Source organism: Pelodiscus sinensis, chromosome 31, assembly GCF_052426305.1.
Source record: "Pelodiscus sinensis isolate ZL-2025 chromosome 31, ASM5242630v1, whole genome shotgun sequence".
Lineage (NCBI taxonomy): Eukaryota > Metazoa > Chordata > Testudines > Trionychidae > Pelodiscus > Pelodiscus sinensis.
In genome coordinates this window covers 8,023,467-8,044,500 of record NC_143082.1, presented here as the reverse complement: position 1 = coordinate 8,044,500, position 21,034 = coordinate 8,023,467, and the positions used below count along the sequence as shown (strand labels likewise).

General features: G+C 52.0%; 1 protein-coding gene and 1 long non-coding RNA gene across 3 annotated transcripts in view; one reads left to right on the top strand and one right to left on the bottom strand.

The window, feature by feature from the left end:
• The window catches only part of LOC149520920 (uncharacterized), a 79,900-nt gene that overhangs the window by 8,664 nt on the left and 50,202 nt on the right, over positions 1-21,034 (bottom strand). The window lies entirely within an intron of this gene.
• RASAL3 (RAS protein activator like 3) overlaps positions 19,722-21,034 on the top strand; it is a 40,052-nt gene continuing 38,739 nt past the window's right edge. Inside the window, exon 1 of one of the 2 annotated variants that reach the window (XM_075902126.2) lies at positions 19,722-20,246. Coding sequence is in view for 1 of the 2 variants with exons in the window: in XM_075902125.2 (XP_075758240.1) it covers positions 20,281-20,355 (75 nt within the window). In the remaining variant the exon portion in view is untranslated. Of the gene's footprint in view, positions 20,356-21,034 lie in introns of both variants that reach the window. The other variant, XM_075902125.2, reaches the window with a different exon arrangement.

The following is a 21,034-nucleotide window of genomic DNA, read 5'->3' as shown; positions in this document are numbered from 1 at the left end:
GTGCAGTGTGGACGGAAGTGTAGTTTTTCAGAAAAACAGCCGGGTTTTTTCTGCTATTTATTTGGAACTTGGACCCCTTAAACTCCATTCATCTGACGAAGTGGGTTGTACCCACAAAAGCTCATGATACCATTTACTTTTTGTTAGTCTCTAAGGTGCTGCAGGACTATTAGTTGTTTTTCAAGTTTTTTTCTAAAACAGACTAACACAGTTATCTCTCTGAAATTCCAGCTCAATTTATTACTCAGATCTTACCCAAAAAGCACACAGTGCCCATTCTTAATCAAAGAAAGAAAGAAAGAAAGAAAGAAAGAAAGAAAGAAAGAAAGAAAGAAAGAAAGAAAGAAAGAAAGAAAGAAAGAAAGAAAGAAAGAAAGAAAGAAAGAAAGAAAGAAAATTAAAATTGTTAAAGGAATCAAATACATACACCAGTTGCAAAAGCTCTTGGTGCAGGTAGTTTGTCACATGAGCAGGTCACCTGTCCATGCATGACTCAGCTCTTTACAGGTGGATGTCATTGCCCCTATGCTGGTCTGAACGTTCACAGCAAAGCTCATCAGATGTGGATTGGCAAGGCCCATTGTCAATCAATACTATTATTCACTTGAGTAGTAGCCCTTTCACAATAGACTGGCCCAGCCTCCTGCTGATGTCTCCCAAAAGTGCACATTTGATATAAAAGTACACAGCCAACACTCATAACTTCAGATACAAAGGTGACATATGTACTACTCATGCCTATCAACAGAATCAGCAAATCAAAGCTTTTCATAGACCTCTCACTTGTCCCACTTTGTACAAGATTTGGTGCAAACATTTAACAGTTGTTGCATGGTCACAGTTTAATCTGATAATATCACACCCCCTTCCCACCATCCCTACTTGTGACTGAGGTAAGGAAACTGAGGAACAGAGCAGGGCTGTGACTTGCCTCTGCTCACCCAGCAGGCAGGGGTGGAGTAAAGCAAGAACTGAACTCAGGGGTCCTGGCTCAGACGTGTCTCTAGCCCTTCCAGATTGCAATCCCTCAGACAGATGGCCACTGGGTCACTGATGTGAAGGCTCAGCAGGAACCAGGAAACTGACAATCTGAAGCCAAGTCATTGGCTGGGCCGACATCTCCTGTTGGGATCGTTCAGTGCTCATTTCCTCGACTTCTGTGTAAATGCATTTCCAGTGTTGGTGGTGCTGTGGCCCCAGAACAGCGAGGCTGAGGAGGAGACACAGCACAAATAGAAAAAGAGGGATACCTTTCCCTGGTAAGGAGCTGTGGGCATGCAACATGTGTTCATCAGAGCACAGTTTTTCAGTGTGCACAGTGTATGCAGGTTTTCAGGGTTGTATGTGTGTGTGCGCACGCAGGGGCGGATGAGAGTTTTGAGGGGCCCAGGGCAGCACAATTTTGCGGGGCCCCCCTTTGGAGAGAAAATAGAAAAAAGGTGTCAAATGTGCAAATTGAAGCTATTTTTCATATTAAATGTGAATTGGGTAAATTTGATAGAAACTTAATTTAGTTGGATAATTTTTATTTTTATTATAGTGTAATTCATTCTCAAACACAATTCTGCATTCATAATTAAACATTTTAATTTGTATTTAAGTCTACTATAGCTGTCTAGCTCTTCTGGCAGCACATTCTTCAATTATGTCAGTAAAGTCCGTTTCTTTACACAGGTCGTTTTCGCTCAATATAATCGAAAGACCTACAAAACTCTCCTGGGTCACAGTAGATTCTCTTTGGCTGCCCATGGCTGGTATTTGCCAGGCAGCGTTGGGTGTTCTGCAGCCAGGCAGCATTGCGGGGGCCAGGTGGAGTGTGGGTGTTGAGACGTGGGGGGGGGCAGGGGGCGTGTGGGTGTTGGGGCTTGAGGGGGCAGGCAGCGTTGGGTGTTGGGGGAGGCATGTGGCTGTTGGGACTTGGGGAACCAGGCAGCATTAGGTGTTGGGATTTGCGGGGAGACAGGCAGTGTGTGGGTGCTGGGATTTGGGGGGCAGGCAGCGTGAGGGTGTTGGGACTTGGGGGGGGGCAGGCAACGTGTGGGTACTCGGGTTGGGGGGCAGGCAGGGTGTAGCTACGTGGAGGATGGCGCACAGATAGGCCTTAGGGAGGACCAGCGGGCAGAGGTGTCTGACTCATCAGACAGGCCAAAATGACCATTTCAGCCTCTCGAACAGCTCCTGGCTGGGCGGGGGCAGCTGGCAACTCCCCTGCTCCCAGGGATGTGGGGGGGGGGCGCTGTCTGTGGAGCTGGATTGCGCTGCACCCATGAGTGGGGGGAAGTGGGGACTGGTGGGTGGAGATGGGGGTCTCCCTGGTAGGCGGGTCGCTCTGCCCCCGGGCGCGGCGGGAAAGGGGTCTGGGCTCCCCCCAGGGGAGAGACCATGCCACCCCCAGCCTCTCTCTGGGTGGGGCAGGAGGGCGGAGCAGCGGGATACCTGGGCGCCATGGCCAGATGTCGCCCTTCACCTCCATGGTAATGAGCTGCCGCCGCGCACATACCACGGGCTAACAGAGCCACTCGTGGACTCGCAGCGAAAGGCAGCGGTGGAGACGGCTCCAGCAGGTAAGGGCAGCAGCGGCAGATATACAGCAGGGCGAGCGGGGCTGGCGTGGGGCCTATTGAAGCCCGGGGCCCAGGGCAGCTGTCCCACTCGCCCTGCCCTATATCCCTGGGGCTGGGCTGGCCTTACCATGAGGCAAACTGAGGCGGCCACCTCAGACTGTGCGGGGGCACCACTAGGACCCAGAGTGTAGAAAATTGTGTCTGTTGCTGGCCCAAGTGAGGGGCATTGGGGAGTCATTTGAGCTCCCTGCCTCATGTGCCAAAATTTTGTGGGCTGGCCCTGCAGATGTACAGGTTACCCAGAGCTGTGAGGCGCTGAGTTACTGCTCTGCCTCAGCAAGGGTGAGCTCTGCAGCTGCTAAACTGTGGGCCCTTCCAGCCTATTAGCCTTGCCAGCAAACTCTCCAGGCCTTTGCGAGTCCAAGCTTTGCCATGCAGGTACCAGTTGCTGAGCCCCAGTTCATGCGTGCCCCTGAAGGATGCAGTGTCTCCCACTGTGGCACTCCCAGTGGTTCCAGAGAGCTCAGGCCAGCCAGTCACCTTCCCTGGAGTCTCACACTTCACTTTAACACACAGCACAGAGAGGCTTTGTTGTACAACAGGACCGAGCGAGCTCATTAGCAAAGAACAGAGGGTTCAGAGATCCCACATCAGAGTGAAAGTGATGGGAAAGGTTACAAACCAAACATGCTGTCTAGTGCCTAAAACTGCAGCAGCTTATGCTCTGCCTAAGCAACTTTCTCACCTTGAGTCAGTTCCCAGTGACCCTCCTTGACTGAAGGATCCCCCATCCCAGATTTCAAGAGCTCTGGTCTCTCCTGGCCTCTGGGTGCCAGAGGCCCAATTTTTTTCCCCTGCTTTTGTTTCGCAAAATCTGTTGTTTCTGTTTCAAAAGCCAGGAAGGCTTCCCGGATGCAGCCTCTGCCCTCCTCATGATTGGTAAGGGCTCGTCTCCCCAACTGGCTTGGGTGATGCCGTGGAGAATCTAATTAATAGAAATGCTCTATGTCCTAGTAAAGAAGAGAGGATGGAAGATGATAACATATGGTTATGATCTGAAGAGAAACAGTCAAATGAAAAAGAATGCCATTCAAACACATCATGTAATGGCAGACAGCTCATCAGTGACAAGTTTTTAAAGTGCTTGTAAACAAACATTAGAAGTCTAAATAATATGGGTGAACTAGAGTGCCTTGTATTGAATGAGGGTATTAATATAATAGACATCACAGAAACTTGGTGGAATGAGGACTAAGGATGTTAAATATTGGTCAATTGAATAGTCAATTAACCTCATGAATTCTTATCGGTTAGTCGACTAGTCCATAGTCCCCAGCCGTGGGGCTGGCAGCCAGTGCGCTCCAGCCCCACTCCCAGGGAGCCCTTTGCCACCCCACGCTGCTGCCTCTGTATCACGGGGTGCCAGGCTGGAGCTGGTCCGCAAGGGAAGCCAGTTTACAAAAAGTTGCCTGAGGGTATGTCTACACTACAGCACTAATTCAAACTAATTTAATTCGAATTAGTTAATTCGAACTAAGCTAATTCAAACTAGTGCATCTAGACCTAAAAACTAATTCGAATTAGCGTTTTGCTAATTCGAACTAACATGTCCACATTGAGTGAACCCTGAACCAAGGTTAAGGATGGCCGGAAGCAGTGCCGGCAGGGCATCAGGTTAGGACTTAGAGCGTGGAGCTGCTGTCTCAGGCTAGCCGAGGGCTGTGCTTAAAGGGACCCGACCCCCACCCCGGACAGACAGTTCTCAGGGGTTCCCCGCTCGCTTGTCTAACTCGATGAGGGACAGCAAAGCAGTCCTGGCTTGGAGTGCCCTGAATGCCCACACTTGGCACATCACAGCACTCAGCCATCAGCCCGGCTGCACTTGCCGCAGGCTGCCATCCGGGGGGGGTCAATTGGGGAGCTGCAGGAGAGCTTCCACCTTGAGGAGCCCGCAGAGCCACCCCAGTCCTCCCCATCAGGGGCTCGTACCCCATTCCTCCCTCACCTCCTTCCACTTACCCCTCCCTAGCCCCCCTTCCTGATGTACAAAATAAAGGACACGTGTGTTCAAACATAGAAACTCCCTTTATTGAACAAAACTCGGGGAGACTGGGTGGGAGAGGGGAAAAGAGAGGGTGGGAGAGGGGAGGGCAACTAATATGATCAGAGGTTTGGAACAGGTCCCATATGAAGAGAGGCTAAAGAGACTGGGACTTCTCAGCTTAGAAAAGAGGAGACTGAGGGGGGATAGGATAGAGGTCTATAAAAGCAGGAGTGGTGTGGAGAGGGTGCATACAGAAAAGTTCTTCATTAGTTCCCATAATAGAAGGACTAGAGGACACCAAGGCCGTGTCCAGACTCAGGGGTTTTTTCGGGAAAAGTAGCCTTTTCCCGAAAAAACTTCCCCTGTGTCCAGACTCAAGCCGCGTTCTTTCGAAATTATTTTGAAAGAACGCGGCTTTTCTTTCGATGGCGGTAAACCTCATTTCACGAGGAAGAACGCCTTCTTTCGAAAGTTCCTCTTTCGAAAGAAGGCGTTCTTCAATGTAAAGAGGCCGTCTTCGAAAGAGAGCATCCAGACTCGCTGGGTGCTCTCTTTCGAAAAAGCGGATTTCTCTTTTGAAAGATCCGCCTGCAGTCTAGACGCGATCTTTCGAAAGAGGCTCTTTCGAAAGATGCTTCCGAAAGAGCCTCTTTCGAAAGAAGCCTGCAGTCTAGACATAGCCCAACTGAAATGAATGGGTAGCAGGCTTCAAACTAATAACAGAAAGTTCTTCTTCACAAAGCAAATAGTCAACCTGTGGAACTCCTTGCTGCAGGAGGCTGTGCAGGGTAGAACTAGAACAGAGTTTAAAGAGAAGTTAGATAAATTCATGGAGGCTGGGTCCATGGAGTGGTATTAGCCAGGGGATAGAAATGGTGTCCCTGGCCTCTGTTTTGGAAGGCTGGAGATGGATGGCACGAGACAAATGGCTTGGTCATTGTCTTTGGTCCATCCCCTCCGGGGTAGCTGGTGTTGGCCGCTGTCAGCAGACAGGCTACTGGGCTAGATGGACTTTTGGTCTGACCCAGTACGGCCGTTCTAAGCTCAGGGCTCAGGGTCGGGGGTCTCACTGGACCACCTTGATTTTCATGCAAACCTGCTCCTGGGTGGCCAGGATGGCAGCTACTCTGCCCTAGACGGCCACTTTCCTGTGCCTAGTGCGGAGGTCGTGGATGAGGTCCACGATGTCCTCACTAGACCAGGCAGGCGCCCGCCTCTTGTGGCCCCGGGCAGGCTCCTGGGAGCCGCCAGCCTGGTCCTGGGAAGAGAGGGAGGGCTGGGTGGCAGTGGGTGGCTGGCTCATGCCGTGCCAGGTGCAGGGTCTGCTGGCTGGGTGCTGGCAGGCTTGCACCTGGCACAGGCACCGTAGCCAGCCCGTGCCCCTTTAAGGGCTCCGGGGCCGGGACAGGGGCAGAAGAGTTTCCCTGGTGGTGCCCAGAGTGGCCACCAGGGCAAGCTGGGAAGGGCTAGCCTCCCACTAGTTTGAATTAAGGGGCTACACAGCCCTTAATTCGAACTGCTTAATTCGAACTAGGCGTTAGTCCTCGTAGAATGAGGTTTACCTAGTTCGAATTAAGTGCTCCGCTAGTTTGAATTAAGTTTGAACTAGCGGTTTGTATGTGTAGCGCCTATCAACGTTAATTCAAACTAACGGCTGTTAGTTCGAATTAACTTTGTAATGTAGACATACCCTGACACCCTGTACTGCTGCCTCTGATACAGAGGCAGCAGGACCTGTCCAGTGGGGGGGGGGGGGGGGGGTTGCTGAGCTCCCAGACCTGGTGCAAGCAAGAACTGATCTGGGCTGCCTGCCCGCCCATCTCCTAATACCTTTAAATTCAGAGCTGCAGCAGGGGTAGGTCCCAGACCCAGTGCAAGCCGGGACTGATCTGGACTGCTGGCTACCCTGCTAAAAAATTTACTGGCAAGGAGCAGGGGGCAAATGTGTGTAGTCTATATTATTAACCTATAAGCTTTTGCTTATTAGTTAATTGGTTAGTCGACTATAATATTACATCCCTAATGAGGACGATCAATGGAACACAGTAATACCAGAGTAGAGGGAGTCCTCACTATACGTCCAAGATACGTTTCAAGAACCCTGGATGTATAGCAAACTGACGTAAAGCAGGGATTTTTTTTTCCAGCAGATGATTGCCGTTTGTGCAAATTGGTCTTTTTTTTGGCACAACATAGGAGTTTGGAATGGGAGTACTTATAACACAACAGTTCCTACAAGCGTCAATGACAATAGTGTGGAGCCGACATATACTTGGGCGACGAATAGCGGGGCCGTCCTGTACAAAATATATCGGAAGGACAATCCAGGTAGTGCTGGTGGAAGAGTGGTTCTGGAGGCCAAATTTAGGCTGCTAGGAAAGAGATTGAAATCCAGCACCTCTGTGGTAGCGTTCTCTGAAATGCTTCCAGTTCCACGCACAGAGCCAACTAGGCAGGCAGCACTTCAGAGTCTCTATGCGTGGATGAGATGATGGTGTAGAGAGGAGGAGGTTAGATTTATTAGGAACAGGGAAACTTTAGAGAAAGGCGGAGCCTATACAGGAAGGATGGGCTCCACATAAACCAAAATGGAACCAGACTGCTGGCACTAAACATTAAAAAGGTTGTAGACCAGTTTTTAAACTAAGGGCTGGGGGAAAGCCGACAGGTGCAGAGGAGCACATGGATTGGACAGAGACATTTCTTAGGGAAGGTTCTATTAATAGAGATTCTCTGTGTTCTAATCAGGAGGACAGGATGGAAGTATGGGTCATATCAGATGAGAGACAATCAAATGAAAAAGAGTCTAACACATCAGGAAATGGCAGATAGATAAATAGTGACAATTTTTTAAAGTGCTTATACAAAATGCCAGAAATCTCAATAATAAGACGGGTGAACTAGAGTGCCTCATTTTAAAGGAGGCTATTGATATAATAGGCATCACAGAAACTTGGTGGAAATAGGACAATCAATAGGACACAGTCCTACCAGGGTACAAAATATATCAGAAGGACAGAACGGGTCATGCTGGTGGGAGAGTGGCACTATACGTGAAATAAAATGTAGAATCAAATGAAGTAAAAATCTTAAATGACACTAAATGTTCCATAGAATCTCTATGGATAGTAATTCCATGCTCCAATAATAAGAATATAGCAGTCAGGATATTTTATCGACTACCTGATCAGGACAGTGATAGTGGCTGTGAAATGCTAAGGGAGTTTAGAGAGGCTATTACAAATAAAAAAAAACCTTCAATAATAATGGGGGATTTCAACCATCCCCATATTGACTTGGGTACATGTCACTTCAGGATGGGATGCAGAGATAAAATTTCTTCATACCTTAAATCAGGGGTCTCCAAACTACGGCCCGGGGGCCGGATGCGGCCCGCGAGGCCCTCTCATCCGGCCCGTGGAGACCTTTTTGGATTCAAAGGCAGAAGAAGTGAGATTGTTTCAAAACCCATTTGAAGCAGATGTGGCCAGTTGCCCAGATGAACTGCAGCTGGAAGTCATTGAGTTGCAAGCAAATGACCTCCTTAGGGACAAGTTCAAAATAGGACTGGTGGGTTTTTACCAGTTTTTGCTCAAGGAAGACTTTCCTAATGTCAAAACTTTTGCATCAAGGTACCTTTCAATCTTTGGAACAACATACCTGTGTGAACAAACATTTTCAAGAATGAAATACGTGAAGAACAATTTGAGAACAAACTTGTCCGATGATAATCTCAGGTCACTGTTGATGTTAGGGACAACAAATCTAAAGCCAGAAATGTCTGCTATTTTGGCATCCAGGAAACAATTTCACCATTCACACTAATACAGGTGTTCATGTGTAGTGTATGAATGTGTTATTAAATAATAACTGAATAAAATAATATTAAATACATAATTAAAAACAACATCCATGTTTTGATTGTTTTTTATTTGGACCTCAAGTGTGTAGTCGGCCCCCGAACTGCTGTTTGATAGTTAATGCGGCCCTCGGGCTGAAAAGTTTGGAAACCCCTGCCTTAAATGATTGCTTCTTGGGAGCAGCTGGTTCTGGAACCCACAAGAGGAGAGGCAAGTCTTGATTTAGTCCTAAGTGGAGCGCAGGATCTGGTCCAAGAGGTAAATATAATTGAACTGCTTGAAACTAGTGTCTATAATGTAATAAAATTTAACAACCTTGTGGTGGGAAAAACATCTCAGCAACCCATCAATGTAGCTTTTAATTTCAGAAAGGAAAACATAAGAACATAGAATGACCATACTGCGTCAGACCAAAGGTCCATCTAGCCCAGTATCCCGTCTGCCACAGTGGCCAATACCAGATGCCCCAGAGGGAGGGATCACAACAAGTAATACTCACATGATCCCTCCCCTGTCTCCCACTTCCAGAGAAACAGAGGCTAAAGATATCATTCCTACCCATCCTGGCTAATAGACATTGATGGACCTAACCTCTATCTAGCTCTTTTTTTAACCCTGTCAAAGTTCTAGCCTTCACCACATCCTCTGGCAAGGAGTTCCACAGGTTGACTGTGCACTAAGTGAAGAAAAACTTCCTTTTCTTTGTTTTAAACCTGCTGCCTTTTAATTTCATTTGGTGATCCCTAGGTCACAAAAAAGAGGAGGTTAGTTAGAAATTAAAAGGTACAGTGATAAAAGAAAATCTCTGCAAGCTGCATGGAAAATGTTCAAAGTCATCATAATAAAGGCCAAACTTAAATGTATGTCTCAAATTAAAAAACAAAGTAAGAGAACTAAAAAAGAGCCACCACACTTTAACAACCATGTAAAAGAAGCAGTGAAAGATAAAAAGGCATCTTTTAAAACGTGAAAGTCAAATCCTAGTGAGGAAAATAGAAAGGAGCATAAACTTTGTCAAATTAAGTGTAAAATCATATATATAGTAGCCCAGGGTACGTCTACACTACAGCGCTAGTTCGAACTAACTTAGTTCGAATTAGTTAATTCGAACTAAGCTAGTTCGAACTAACGCATCTAGAACTAAAAACTAGTTCGATCTAGCGTTTTGCTAGTTCGAACTAGCGCGTCCACACTGATTGGACGCAGGGGGGCATTTAAGGGCAGCTAAAACTGGTTCTGGCAGGGCATCAGGTCAGCAGTTGCTTTGTGTGGCTGCTGTCTGAGGCTATCTGAGGCTCGTGCTTAAAGGGACCCCCCTGGACAGCCGGTTCTCAGCTTTTCCTGCTTGCTTGCCAACCTCGCAGAGGGACAGCAAAGCGTCGGTCTCTGTGCCCGTCTGTGTCGGTGCTTCCCTTCGGGGGGGACCGCCGCAGGTGACAACATGGAGCCACGGCTCGCCCTGCACCTTCTGGTGCACGTTCTGGACTTGCTGCTGCAAGCCTGCCAGCAATGGCTCGAGGCTGCCTGGCACCACCTGGGGAACGTCAGCCCCCTGCCTCTCCGCCTGGCCACCCTGGGGGCCGTGGAGGAGCCGCGGCGGTGCCCCGGCACCGGCGTGCCCCGCCGCATCTGGCGTCTGGACACCAGCAGCGACTGGTGGGACTGCATCGTCCTGGAGCGCTGGGAGGACCGACAGTGGACCCAGAACTTTAGGATGAGGAGGGACACCTTCCTGGAGCTCTGTGAGTGGCTCGCCCCTGCCCTGCGCAGAAGGGACACTCGCATGAGACCCGCCATCCCCCTCCAGAAGCGGGTGGCCATCGCCCTCTGGAAGCTCTCCACGCCGGACAGCTACCGATCCGTCGGGAACCAGTTCGGCGTGGGGAGATCCACCGTCGGAGCGGTGCTCATGCAGGTACGGCACTCGTCGGCCACCGAGCCGGGGGGAGGGGGCTGCGAGGAGGGGATGGGCCGCCCCAGGGACAAAGGGGGGGGCGGGAGGAGGCAAAAGCGCCCCGCACCGGAGGGGTCGGGCTGTCCCGGCTGTACTACACTCCGCCAGGGGGGTTGCTTCCGGGAGTGGGGCCCGGGGCACTGCCAGGGCACGCACGCTCCCAGCCACCCGGGCGCCCCACTGATTGGCGCTTTGCTGTGTCTCTCTCCGCAGGTGGTCAAGGCCATCAACCAGGTGCTGCTCTGCAGGGTGGTCCGCCTCGCCGACCCGGACGCCGTCATCCGGGGATTCGGCGCCCTCGGCTTCCCCAACTGCGGGGGGGCCATCGATGGGACGCACATCCCCATCCGTGCCCCAGAACACCAGGCGTCCCATTACGTGAACCGCAAGGGGTACTTCTCCGTCATCCTGCAGGCCGTGTGTGACCACCGGGGACAGTTCACGGACATAAATGTGGGCTGGTCCGGCAAAGCACACGACACACGGGTGTACCGGAACTCCTCCGTGTGCCAGCGGCTGCAGGACGGGACCTTCTTCCCCGACCGCCACATCAGGGTCGGGGACGTGGACATGCCCGTCTGCCTGGTGGGGGATGCCGCCTACCCACTGCAGCCCTGGCTCATGAAGCCCTACACGGGGCACCTCAATCCCTCCCACCAGGCCTTCAATGCCAGGCTGACCAGGGCCCGCATCGTGGTGGAGGGGGCCTTCGGGCGACTGAAAGCCCGCTTTCGATGCCTCCTCACCCGTCTGGACCTGGCCGAGCACAACATCCCTCCCATGGTGGCGGCATGTTGTGTGCTCCACAATTTGTGTGAGCGGAAGGGGGAGGCTTTACTGCCAGCCTGGATGGCTGAGGCTGACCGCATGGCTGGACACTACGGTCAGCCCCGCACCGCCGCCGTCCGGGAAGCCCAGCGGGGGGCCATCCGGATCCGGGAAGCCCTGCGGGAGAGCTTCCAGGTGGAGGAGGAGGAGGACTGACCTCTCCCTGCATGCCCCACCGGGGCCTTCTTCCACCCTACCCTCCCCCCTTCCCGTTTCCCCTCCCTACCTACTGTCAAATAAAGACACCTGTTTTTCAAACAAAAACATCTGTTTATTTCACAGAACTGGGGTGGGGGAGGGAGGAATGAAGGTGGGAGAAGGGAGGGGGAAACCTGGGACGAGGGAGCTAGAAGGGGAGGGGAGGGAAGGGAGGAAGGGAAAGGAAAGCTCAGGGGTGGGAGTCCGGCTGCCTCTCCCGTCTCGCCACACTGCGGGTCCGGGGGCGTCGGTGGGGAATGGTTGTGGAGGGGGGGGGGCAGAGGGGACAGGGGGTGTGGAGGAAGCAGGAGGAGCAGGGGGAGCAGGGGGAGCAAGAGGGGGAGCAGGGGGAGGAGGAAATGGAAAGCGGTCCAGCAGGCTCTGGAGGTGGCCTCGCAGGGCACGGCCCTGCTCCTCCAGGGCCTCCAGACTCCTCCGGCGCAGCCTGAGGTCCTCCTGGACCCAGTGGTCCTGGAGACGGAGCTGTCGGTCCAGGAACCGGAGATGCCGCCTCTGGTACTCCTCCTGGTTCCTGGCTCTCCTGCTTGCCCAGGCGCGGGCGGCTGCTGCAGGCGGTGTGGTGCGCCCTGCAGGCCCCGGTGCTGCAGCTGTGGTGCAAGAAGACCAGCGGTCAATTTCCCAGGGGCCCAGGTGTGTGAAACCCAGCTCCCCTCTGCAAGGCCAGGGCCCCTGCTCCGTGGTGGGCAAGGCCCAGGCGCACGGTCCCGGGGCTCCCTCTCACCCCAGCCCCCCGTACACATAAGGGGAACACGAGGATACTCACAGGTGGACGCCTCCCCGGCCTCTGACGATGCAGGCGAGCGGGTCTGTGGCGTGCCTCGGGGGTCCCGGGTCCTGGGCAGGCTGGCGGCAGGCTCCTGGCTCTCAGAGCCCTCTTCCTCCTCCTCCGTCTCCAGGAGCAGTCCCTCTGCCCCAGGGTCAATCACGTCCCGGGGGGCAGGGACGGCATGAGGCCCCAGGATGCGGTCCAGGGCATGGAAGTGGGGGCAGGCCTCCGGGTCGGCCCCTGGCAGGCAAGCCCGGGAGTAGGACTGCCGCAAGTCTTTAATCTTGCAGCGCACCTGGTCCCGGCTGCGCTGGTGGCCCCTGGCGGCCAGGCTGGCAGCCATGCGTCCGTAGACGGCCGCGTTCCGGTGGCTAGTGCGGAGATCGTGGACATTGGAGGCTTCCCCCCAAACCTCGATGAGGTCCACGATCTCCGCACTTGACCAGGCGGGCGCCCGCCTTTTGCGCCCCCGGGCAGGCTCCTGGGAGCCGCCAGGCTGGTCCTGGGGAGCAGTGGAGGGCTGGGAGCCCTCGGATGGCTGGCTCATCCTGTGGCAGGTGCAGGCTGTGCAGGCACGGGTGCCTGCAGCCTTGCAACTGGCACAAAGTGAGTAGCCAGCCCGTGGCCCTTTAAGGGGTCCGGGGCCGGGAGGGGGGCAATAGAGTTTCCCTGGTGTTGGCCAGAGTGGCCACCAGGGAAACCTGGGAAGCCTTAGCCTCCCACTAGTTCGAACTAAAGGGCTACACAGCCCTTAGTTCGAACTAGCTAGTTCGAACTAGGCGTTAGTCCTCGTAAAATGAGGTTTACCTAGTTCGAACTAAGCGCTCCATTAGTTCGAATTAAGTTCGAACTAACGGAGCGCTAGTGTAGCGCCTAGGAAAGTTAGTTCGAACTAACGTCCGTTAGTTCGAACTAACTTTCTAGTGTAGACATACCCCCAGTGTCTGAGAGTCTGTAACGCCAAAATGCTGGCTGGTCCCTCTGGGGGGCGCTGTTGCCTGAAATGCTGGCTGTTCCCTCTGGGCGGCCCCTGCTGCATGGGAAGTGCGGGGCCCAAACGGCTGCTTGCTCCCCCTTGGCGGCCTGGCTGAGTGGCGCAGAAGTCAGCCGAGCGCCATGGCAGGAGGGGAAGGGGGGTGAGGTGGTGACATGTGGCGTGACAGCAACTCCAGGCCCCGCCCCCGGCCGTGAATATCATCACCCCGCCCCTCCCGCCATGATGCTTGGCTGACTTCTGCACTGCTCAGCCAGGCCGCCGCGTGGGAGCAAGAGGCACAAGCGACCATTTGGGCTCCGCGCCCCCCATGCAGCACGGGGAGTGAGGAGCCCAAATGGCCATTTGGGCTCCACGGTCCCCCGAGTGAGAGGCAGGAGGGGGAGGAGAAGTGAAAGAGAGAGACAGAGAGAGGCAGGAGATGGAGGAGAGCTGAGAGAGAAATGGGAGGGGGAGGAAGTAGAAGGAGAGAGAGAGACGGAACGAGAGACCGTAGGCTCAGGAGAGAAGACCGACGTGGAGGAGAGACCTGAAAATCCTGTCTTATGACGGGATAATTGGCTAGTTATAATAAGAAAAGCCAAAAACTCACAAAGTAATAGCAAAATGTTCTTAAGTACAACAGAAGCAGGAAGCCTGCTAAGCAACCAGTGCAGCCCTTGGACAATCAAGATGCTAAAGGAGCACTCAAAGATGATAAAGTCATTGCGGAGAAGCTAAATGAATTTGTTGCTTCAGTCTTCACAACTGAGGGTATTGGGGAGATTCCTAAACCTGAGCCATTCTTTTTAGGTGACAAATCTGAGGAATTGTTCCAGACTGAGGTGTCATTAGAGGACGTTTTGGAACAAATTGATAAACTTAACAGTAAAAAGTAATCAGGACCAGATGGCATTCATCCAAGAGTTCTGAAAGAACTCAAATGGGAAATTGAAGATCTATTAACTGTGGTTTGTACCCTATCCTTTAAATCAGCTTCTGTACCCTAATGACTGGAAGACAGCTAATGTGACACCAATATTTTAAAAAGGCTCCAGAGGTGACCCTGACAATTACAGATCGGTAAGTCTAACGTCCGTACTGGGCAAATTAGTTGAAACTATAGTAAAGAATAAAATTGTCAGACACATAGATGAACATAATTTGTTGTGGGAAAGTCCACATGATTTCTGTAAAGGGAAATCATGCTTTACTAATGTACTAGAGTTCTTTGAGGGGTCAACAAACATGTGGACAAGGGGGATCCAGTGGATATAGTATGCTTTGATTTCCAGAAAGCCTTTGACAAGGTCTCATAGACTCATAGACTTTAAGGTCAGAAGGGACCATTATGATCAGCTAGTCTGACCCCCTGCACAGTGCAGGCCACAGAATCTCATCCACCCCCTCCTAGAATAATCCTCTTACCTATGTCTCAGATATTGAAGCCTTCAAATACTTTGAAGACCCCAAGATGCAGAGAATCCTCCACCTGTGATCCGTATCCCATGCTACAGAGGAAGGTGAAAAACCTCCAGGGCCTCTGCCAATCTACCCTGGAGGAAAATTCCTTCCCGACCCCAAATATGGTGATCAGCTAAACCCTGAGCATGTGGACAAGACTCACCAGCCAGACACCCAGAAAGTTCTCTATAGTAACTCCAATCATCCCTCCATTGACCTATTTACCACTGATAATGAATAGTCAATCAAGATCATGTTATCTCATCAAACCATCCCTTTCATAAACCCATCTAGTTTAATCTTGAAGCCAGATGGATCTTTTGCCCCCTCTACTTCCCTTGGAAGGCCGTTCCAGAACCTCACTCCTCTAATGGTTAGAAACCTTCGTCTAATCTCAAGTCTAAACTTCCTACTAACCAGCTTATATCCATTTGTTCTTGTGTCCACATTGGAATTAAGCTTAAATAATTCCTCTCCCTCCCTGGTATTTATCCCTCTAAGGGTATGTCTACACTACAGCACTAATTCGAACTAACTTAATTTGAATTAGTTAATTCGAACTAACTTAATTCGAATTAGTGTATCTAGACCTAAAAACTAGTTCGAATTAGCATTTTGCTAATTCGAACTAGCATGTCCACATTGAGTGGACCCTGAACCGAGATTAAGGCTGGCCGGAAACAGTGCCGGCAGGGCATCAGATTAGGACTTAGAGCGTGGAGCTGCTGTCTCAGGCTAGCCGAGGGCTGTGCTTAAAGGATCCCAACCCCCACCCCGTACAGACAGTTCTCAGGGGTTCCCCGCCTGCAAAGCAGTCCTGGCTTGGAATGCCCTGAGTACCCACACTGGGCACATCACAGCACTCGGTCATCAGTCCGGCTGCACTTGCCTCAGGCTGCCATCCGGAGGGGTCAATCTGGGGGCTGCAGGAGAGCTTCCACCCCGAGGAGCCCGCAGAGCCACCCCAGTCCTTCCCCATCGGGGGCTCGTACCCCATTCCTCCCTCACCTCCTTCCACTTACCCCTTCCTAGCCCCCCTTCCTGATGTACAAAATAAAGGACAATTGTGTTCAAAAATAGAAACTCTCTTTATTGAACAAAACTTGGGGAGACTGGGAAAAGGAAGTGGGAGAGGGGAAGAGAGAGGGAGAGGAGAGGGCAACTAAAATGATATGGGGTTTGGAACAGGTCCCATATGAAGAGAGGCTAAAGAGACTGGGACTTCTCAGCTTAGAAAAGAGGAGACTGAGGGGGGATATGATAGAGGTCTATAAAAGCATGAGTGGTGTGGCGAGGGTGCATAAAGAAAAGTTCTTCATTAGTTCCCATAATAGAAGGACTAGAGGACACCAAATGAAATGAATGGGTAACAGGCTTCAAACTAATAACAGAAAGTTGTTCTTCACAAAGCAAATAGTCAGCCTGTGGAACTCCTTGCTGCAGGAGGCTGTGAAGGCTAGAACTAGAACAGAGTTTAAAGAGAAGTTAGATAAAGTCATGGAGGTTGGGTCCATGGAGTGGTATTAGCCAGGGGGTAGAAATGGTGTCCCTAGCCTCTGTTTGTGGAAGGCTGGAGATGGATGGCACGAGACAAATGGCTTGGTCATTGTTTCGGTCCATCCCCTCCAGGGTCCCTAGTGTTGGCCACTGTCGGCAGACAGGCTACTGGGCTAGATGGACTTTTGGTCTGACCCAGGACGGCCATTCTAAGCCCAGGGCTCAGGGTCGGGGGTCTCAGTGGACCACCTTGATTTTCATGCACACCTGCTCCTGGGTGGCCAGACTGGCAGCTATTCTGCCCTAGACGGCCACTTTCCTTGCCTAGTGCAGACGTCATGGATGAGGTCCACGATGTCCGCACTAGACCAGGTGGGCGCCCGCCTCTTGTGGACCCGGGCAGGCTCCTGGGAGCCGCCAGCCTGTTCCCGGGAAGAGGCGGAGGGCTGGGTGGCAGTGGGTGGCTGGTTCGTGCCGTGCCAGGTGCAGGGTCTGCTGGCTGGGTGCTGGCAGGCTTGCACCTGGCATGGGCACCGTAGCCAGCCCGTGCCCCTTTAAGCCTTCTTTTGGTTAAGGTAAACAAGCCAAGCTCCTTGAGTCTCCTTTCATAAGACAGGTTTTCATAAGACAGGTCCCTCATCAAAGGCTCTTAAATAAAGTAAGTTGTCATGGGATAAAAGGGAAGGTCCTTTCATGGATTGATAACTGGTTAAAAGACAGGAAACATATTGTAGGAATAAATGGTCAGTTTTCAGAGAGGAAAGTGGTAACTAGTGGGTTCCCCCAAAGATCTGTCCCGGGACTAATTTTGTTCAACTTCTTTATCAATGATCTAGAGAAAGGGGTAAACAGTGAGGTGGCAAAATTTGCAGATGATACTAAACTGCTCAAGATAGTTAAGACCAAACCAGACTGTGAAGAACTTCAAAAAGATCTCACCAAACCAAGTGATTGGGCAACAACATGACAAATGAAATTAAATGCTGATACATGTAAGGTGATGCACATTTGAAAAAATAATCCCAACTATGCACACAATATGATGGGGACTAATTTAGCTACAACTATTCAAGAGATCTTGGAGTCATTGTGGATAGTTCTCTGAAAACATACACTCAGGATGTGTCTACACTGGCACGATTTTGCGGAAAAGATTTTCTGTTAAAAGTATTTGTGCAAGAGAGCGTCTATACTGGCATGTGCCTTTGCAGAAAAGATTTGCTTTTGCGCAAAAGTATCCATGCCAGCGTAGACACTCTCTTGCGCAAGAAAGCTCCGATGGCCATTTTAGCCATTGGGCTTTCTTGCGCAAGAAATTAACGTTGCTGTCTACACTGGCCCTCTTGCGCAAGAATATTTGTGCAAGAGGGCTTATCCCTGAGCGGGAGTGTCAGAGTATTTGCGCAAGAACCACTGATTTTGTACATTACAAAGTCAGTGTTCTTGGCCAAATACTTGCAGCCAGTGTAGACAGGTGGCAAGATTTTGCGCAAAAGCATTTGCTTTTGCGCAAAATCATGCCAGTGTAGACGGAGCCTGCATGTGCAGCGGCAGTCAAAAAAGCAAATAGAATGGGATAACGAATTTAAAAAGGGATAGAAAATAAGACAGAGAATATCTTATTACCTCTATATAAAACCATGGTACACCCACATCTTGAATACTGTATACAGATGTGGTCGTGTCATCTCAAAAAAGATATATTGGCATTGGAAAAGGTTCAGAAAAGGGCAACAAAAAATTTTTAGGGGTCTGAAATGGGTCCCATATGAGGATTAAAGAGACTGGGACTTTTCAACTTAAAAAAGAGAAGATGAAGGGGGGATATTATAAAAGTCTATAAAATCATGACTGGTGTGGAAAAAGTGAATAAGGAAAAGTTATTTACTTATTTCCACAATATAAGAACTAGGGGGTCACCAAATGAAATTAATAGGCAACAGGTTTAAAACCTGCCCTCAGCTGAACTCCAATGCATCCACATCCTTTCTGTAATGGCAGCCCCAGAATTGGATGCAATGGCACCGCACCTTCATACCACATTCATTTAGTGCAGAGTCCTAAGTGGGATCAAGGGGTTTGGGTAGGCCTGGGACTCTGACTAGCCTGGAGTGCCAGCTCAGACAAGTTCTCAGCAGCTGAGTTTTACTGGAAAAAGCTATCACTCTGAGCACTTTCCAGGCAGGCAAAGGTTAGAGCTCCTATCAGGTTTGGGCATGGAATGCCAAAGAGGGTGTGGGGCACAGGAATGGGGTCAGTGGCTAGATTGGAATTAGATAGACAGGGAGGTTGTGGGGTGCCATCTGTGAAAAGCTCTTTTCTCATGAGATTTCTTCTGCCTTCGATCAGACCCTCGCCCTCCAGAAGCCAAGGGGCCGAGGCTTTGAGTGTGGCTCATTTTGAGCTCTCTCTGGGGTTGCTCCACATGACTGAGCACACCCAGGGTGCATATACACAGCACCATAAACTTGAAATAAGATACGCAAATTGCGCAGCTTATTTTAAGTCTATTTTGAAATAGTATCTACACAGCACCAAATTTTGAAATAAAGTGCTATTTTGAGCCATCCTTTACTCGTACAATGAGGTTTATGGGGATGGTGAAATAGCACGTCCGCTATATTTCAGAATAGCAGATGCGTTCAAAAGAAGTGGTGTAGCTATTTTGGGTTACCTCTGGTATCCCAAAATAACTTTGATTTGTAGACATACAACTGATGCAGCCCAGTCTCACTTCCATCAGGAGTCCATGAGCTGCCCACAGATTCCACTCTATAGCAAAGCTCAGACCTACCCGGAGGCCCAACCCTGTTTCTGCACCCCAAGAGCCACATTACCCAGACACCAGCCTGCCCCCGCCCCCAGCAGCAGGAACCCCGCAGGTGGGCAGCTGAGAGCTGCTTACGCTAAATCTAGACCTGTCATGCTTCAAGGGTTCATAGCTGCTCTGTGACTGCTGCCAGTGACCAGGCATGTGGCTTTCCAGCTGCTGCCTGTTCAGGTCTAGGGAGCAGGAGCTGGGGCTCCTAGCAAAGCCAAGACTCAGTCACTAGCCCTCTCCACCCACTCCAGGCACAGACCCTGGCCTGGAACCATCTTCCCCTCTTGCCCTACCCACGAAGTGACTGGAAGGTTTCTGGAGGGTTGGACCTCCTGAGGTCTCTTCCAAACCTATGATTCTATGATTCTAAGCAGAATCCTGGTTCCAGGTGTTGCTGCCATTCCAGGAAGTAAGTTGCCTGGGAACTCACCAGGGGGCACTGTGATACCGCTGTCAGCATGTAGCAGCTCCTGCAAAGAAAAGCTGTGGCTCCCAAATGCACCTTGAAACATCTGCTGTACAACTGAGTCCCACTGGTGTCGCCCATATCCAAGTTTCCAGGCCTTCAACTCAACAGCCATTCCAGTGGGTGCTGTGGGAAGTCTGGATATGCCAGCATCAATCGTGCTAGCAGAAATGCCCATGGACAGAAGGTGGCGGCGCTAGCCATGCCCGTGGAAATACCCATGGACAGAAGGTGGCAGTGCCAGCCGTGCCAGTGGAAATGCCCATGGACAGAAGGTGGCAGTGCCAGCCGTGCCAGTGGAAATGCCCATGGACAGAAGGTGGCAGTGCCAGCCGTGGCCGTGCCAGCCGTGTCAGTGGAAATGCCCATGGACAGAAGGTGGAGGCGCCAGCCGTGGCCGTGTCCGTGGAAATGCCCGTAGACGGGTTGTGGCAGCACCAACAGCCCTGGGACACTGGAGAGCTGATGGTTTGCAAATTCCTTCTGGTTTCCAACTCCCGCCCATGTCTCTGGTTCTGCAGGATCTCATCCGCCTTGGTGCTTTTCTGGCTGAGGGATCCCGTGCGGTGCGCCGTGTGGGTGGAGCGGCCGGTCCTGCGCTGCTCCGGAGTGCTCCCAGGCGCTCACAGAGACTTGGCCGTATTGACTCTGGAGCCTAACGACGACGGCGTGGGTGCAGCGTGGCATAGCACCAGCCCGGTTCACATGGCGATGGGCCCAGGCTCAGACCCCGTCAGAGCTGCGCGGCTGGGAGTCGACTTGCGGTGGAGCCGCTCAGCCACCGGCAGAGGTGAGGGCGAGATGAGTAACTGCTGCCTGATCACATGGGCCGCCAGAGCACAGCGCTGCCGGGACGGACCCGCCGGAGAGCGAGCGAGCCAAGGCAGCAGGGAACCGAGGTACCGCTCCGGCAGCGCCAGCGACTGCTGCTGGGGGGGCCAGAAGGGGAAGGAGGGGAGTTGGGGGAGAATGGAGGGGGCTGGGGGACGCGGAGACGGGCAGATGGTGAAGCTGGGGGAGTGACTGGGGCAGGAGTCGGTGGGGAGCGGATGGGACTGGAGGGAGGAGGGGACATAGGACAGAGCAGTGCGATGGGGCAGCAGGGGGCATGGGAGGCTGGGGGAGTGCCAGAGGGCACGGCCCTGCAGGGGAGAGAAGGAGGAGTACGGGCTGTAGGGGCTCAGTGGCGAGTTGTGGAGTGGGGGTCAGAGAGGCAAGCCCCTGGCCCTCAGTGCTTCTGAGGAAAAGGGGAAAGTGGCCGGCCCCCAGTCCTATCCTATCCTTCCACATGCCTGTAACATCCCTTGCCCCAACATCTGTCAGCAGCACTCAGGGGCACTGCTCCCTGCCTATCCCTGGAGCTCGAGGCAAGGGGATCCCCTGGATCTGACACCGGGGCCCTGTGGGCAGAGGGGCAGAACCATCTGCAGTCTGGGCTCCAGAACCCTGGCACTGGCCGGGGACCCAAGTAGTGGTGCCTTGTCCCTTCCCCCACTGCTTGGTACGGCTTATGTACGGCGACAGGGGGCTGCCGTCCCCTTGTGCTCAGGGGAGCCTCTCGGAGCTGTTGCCAGCCTT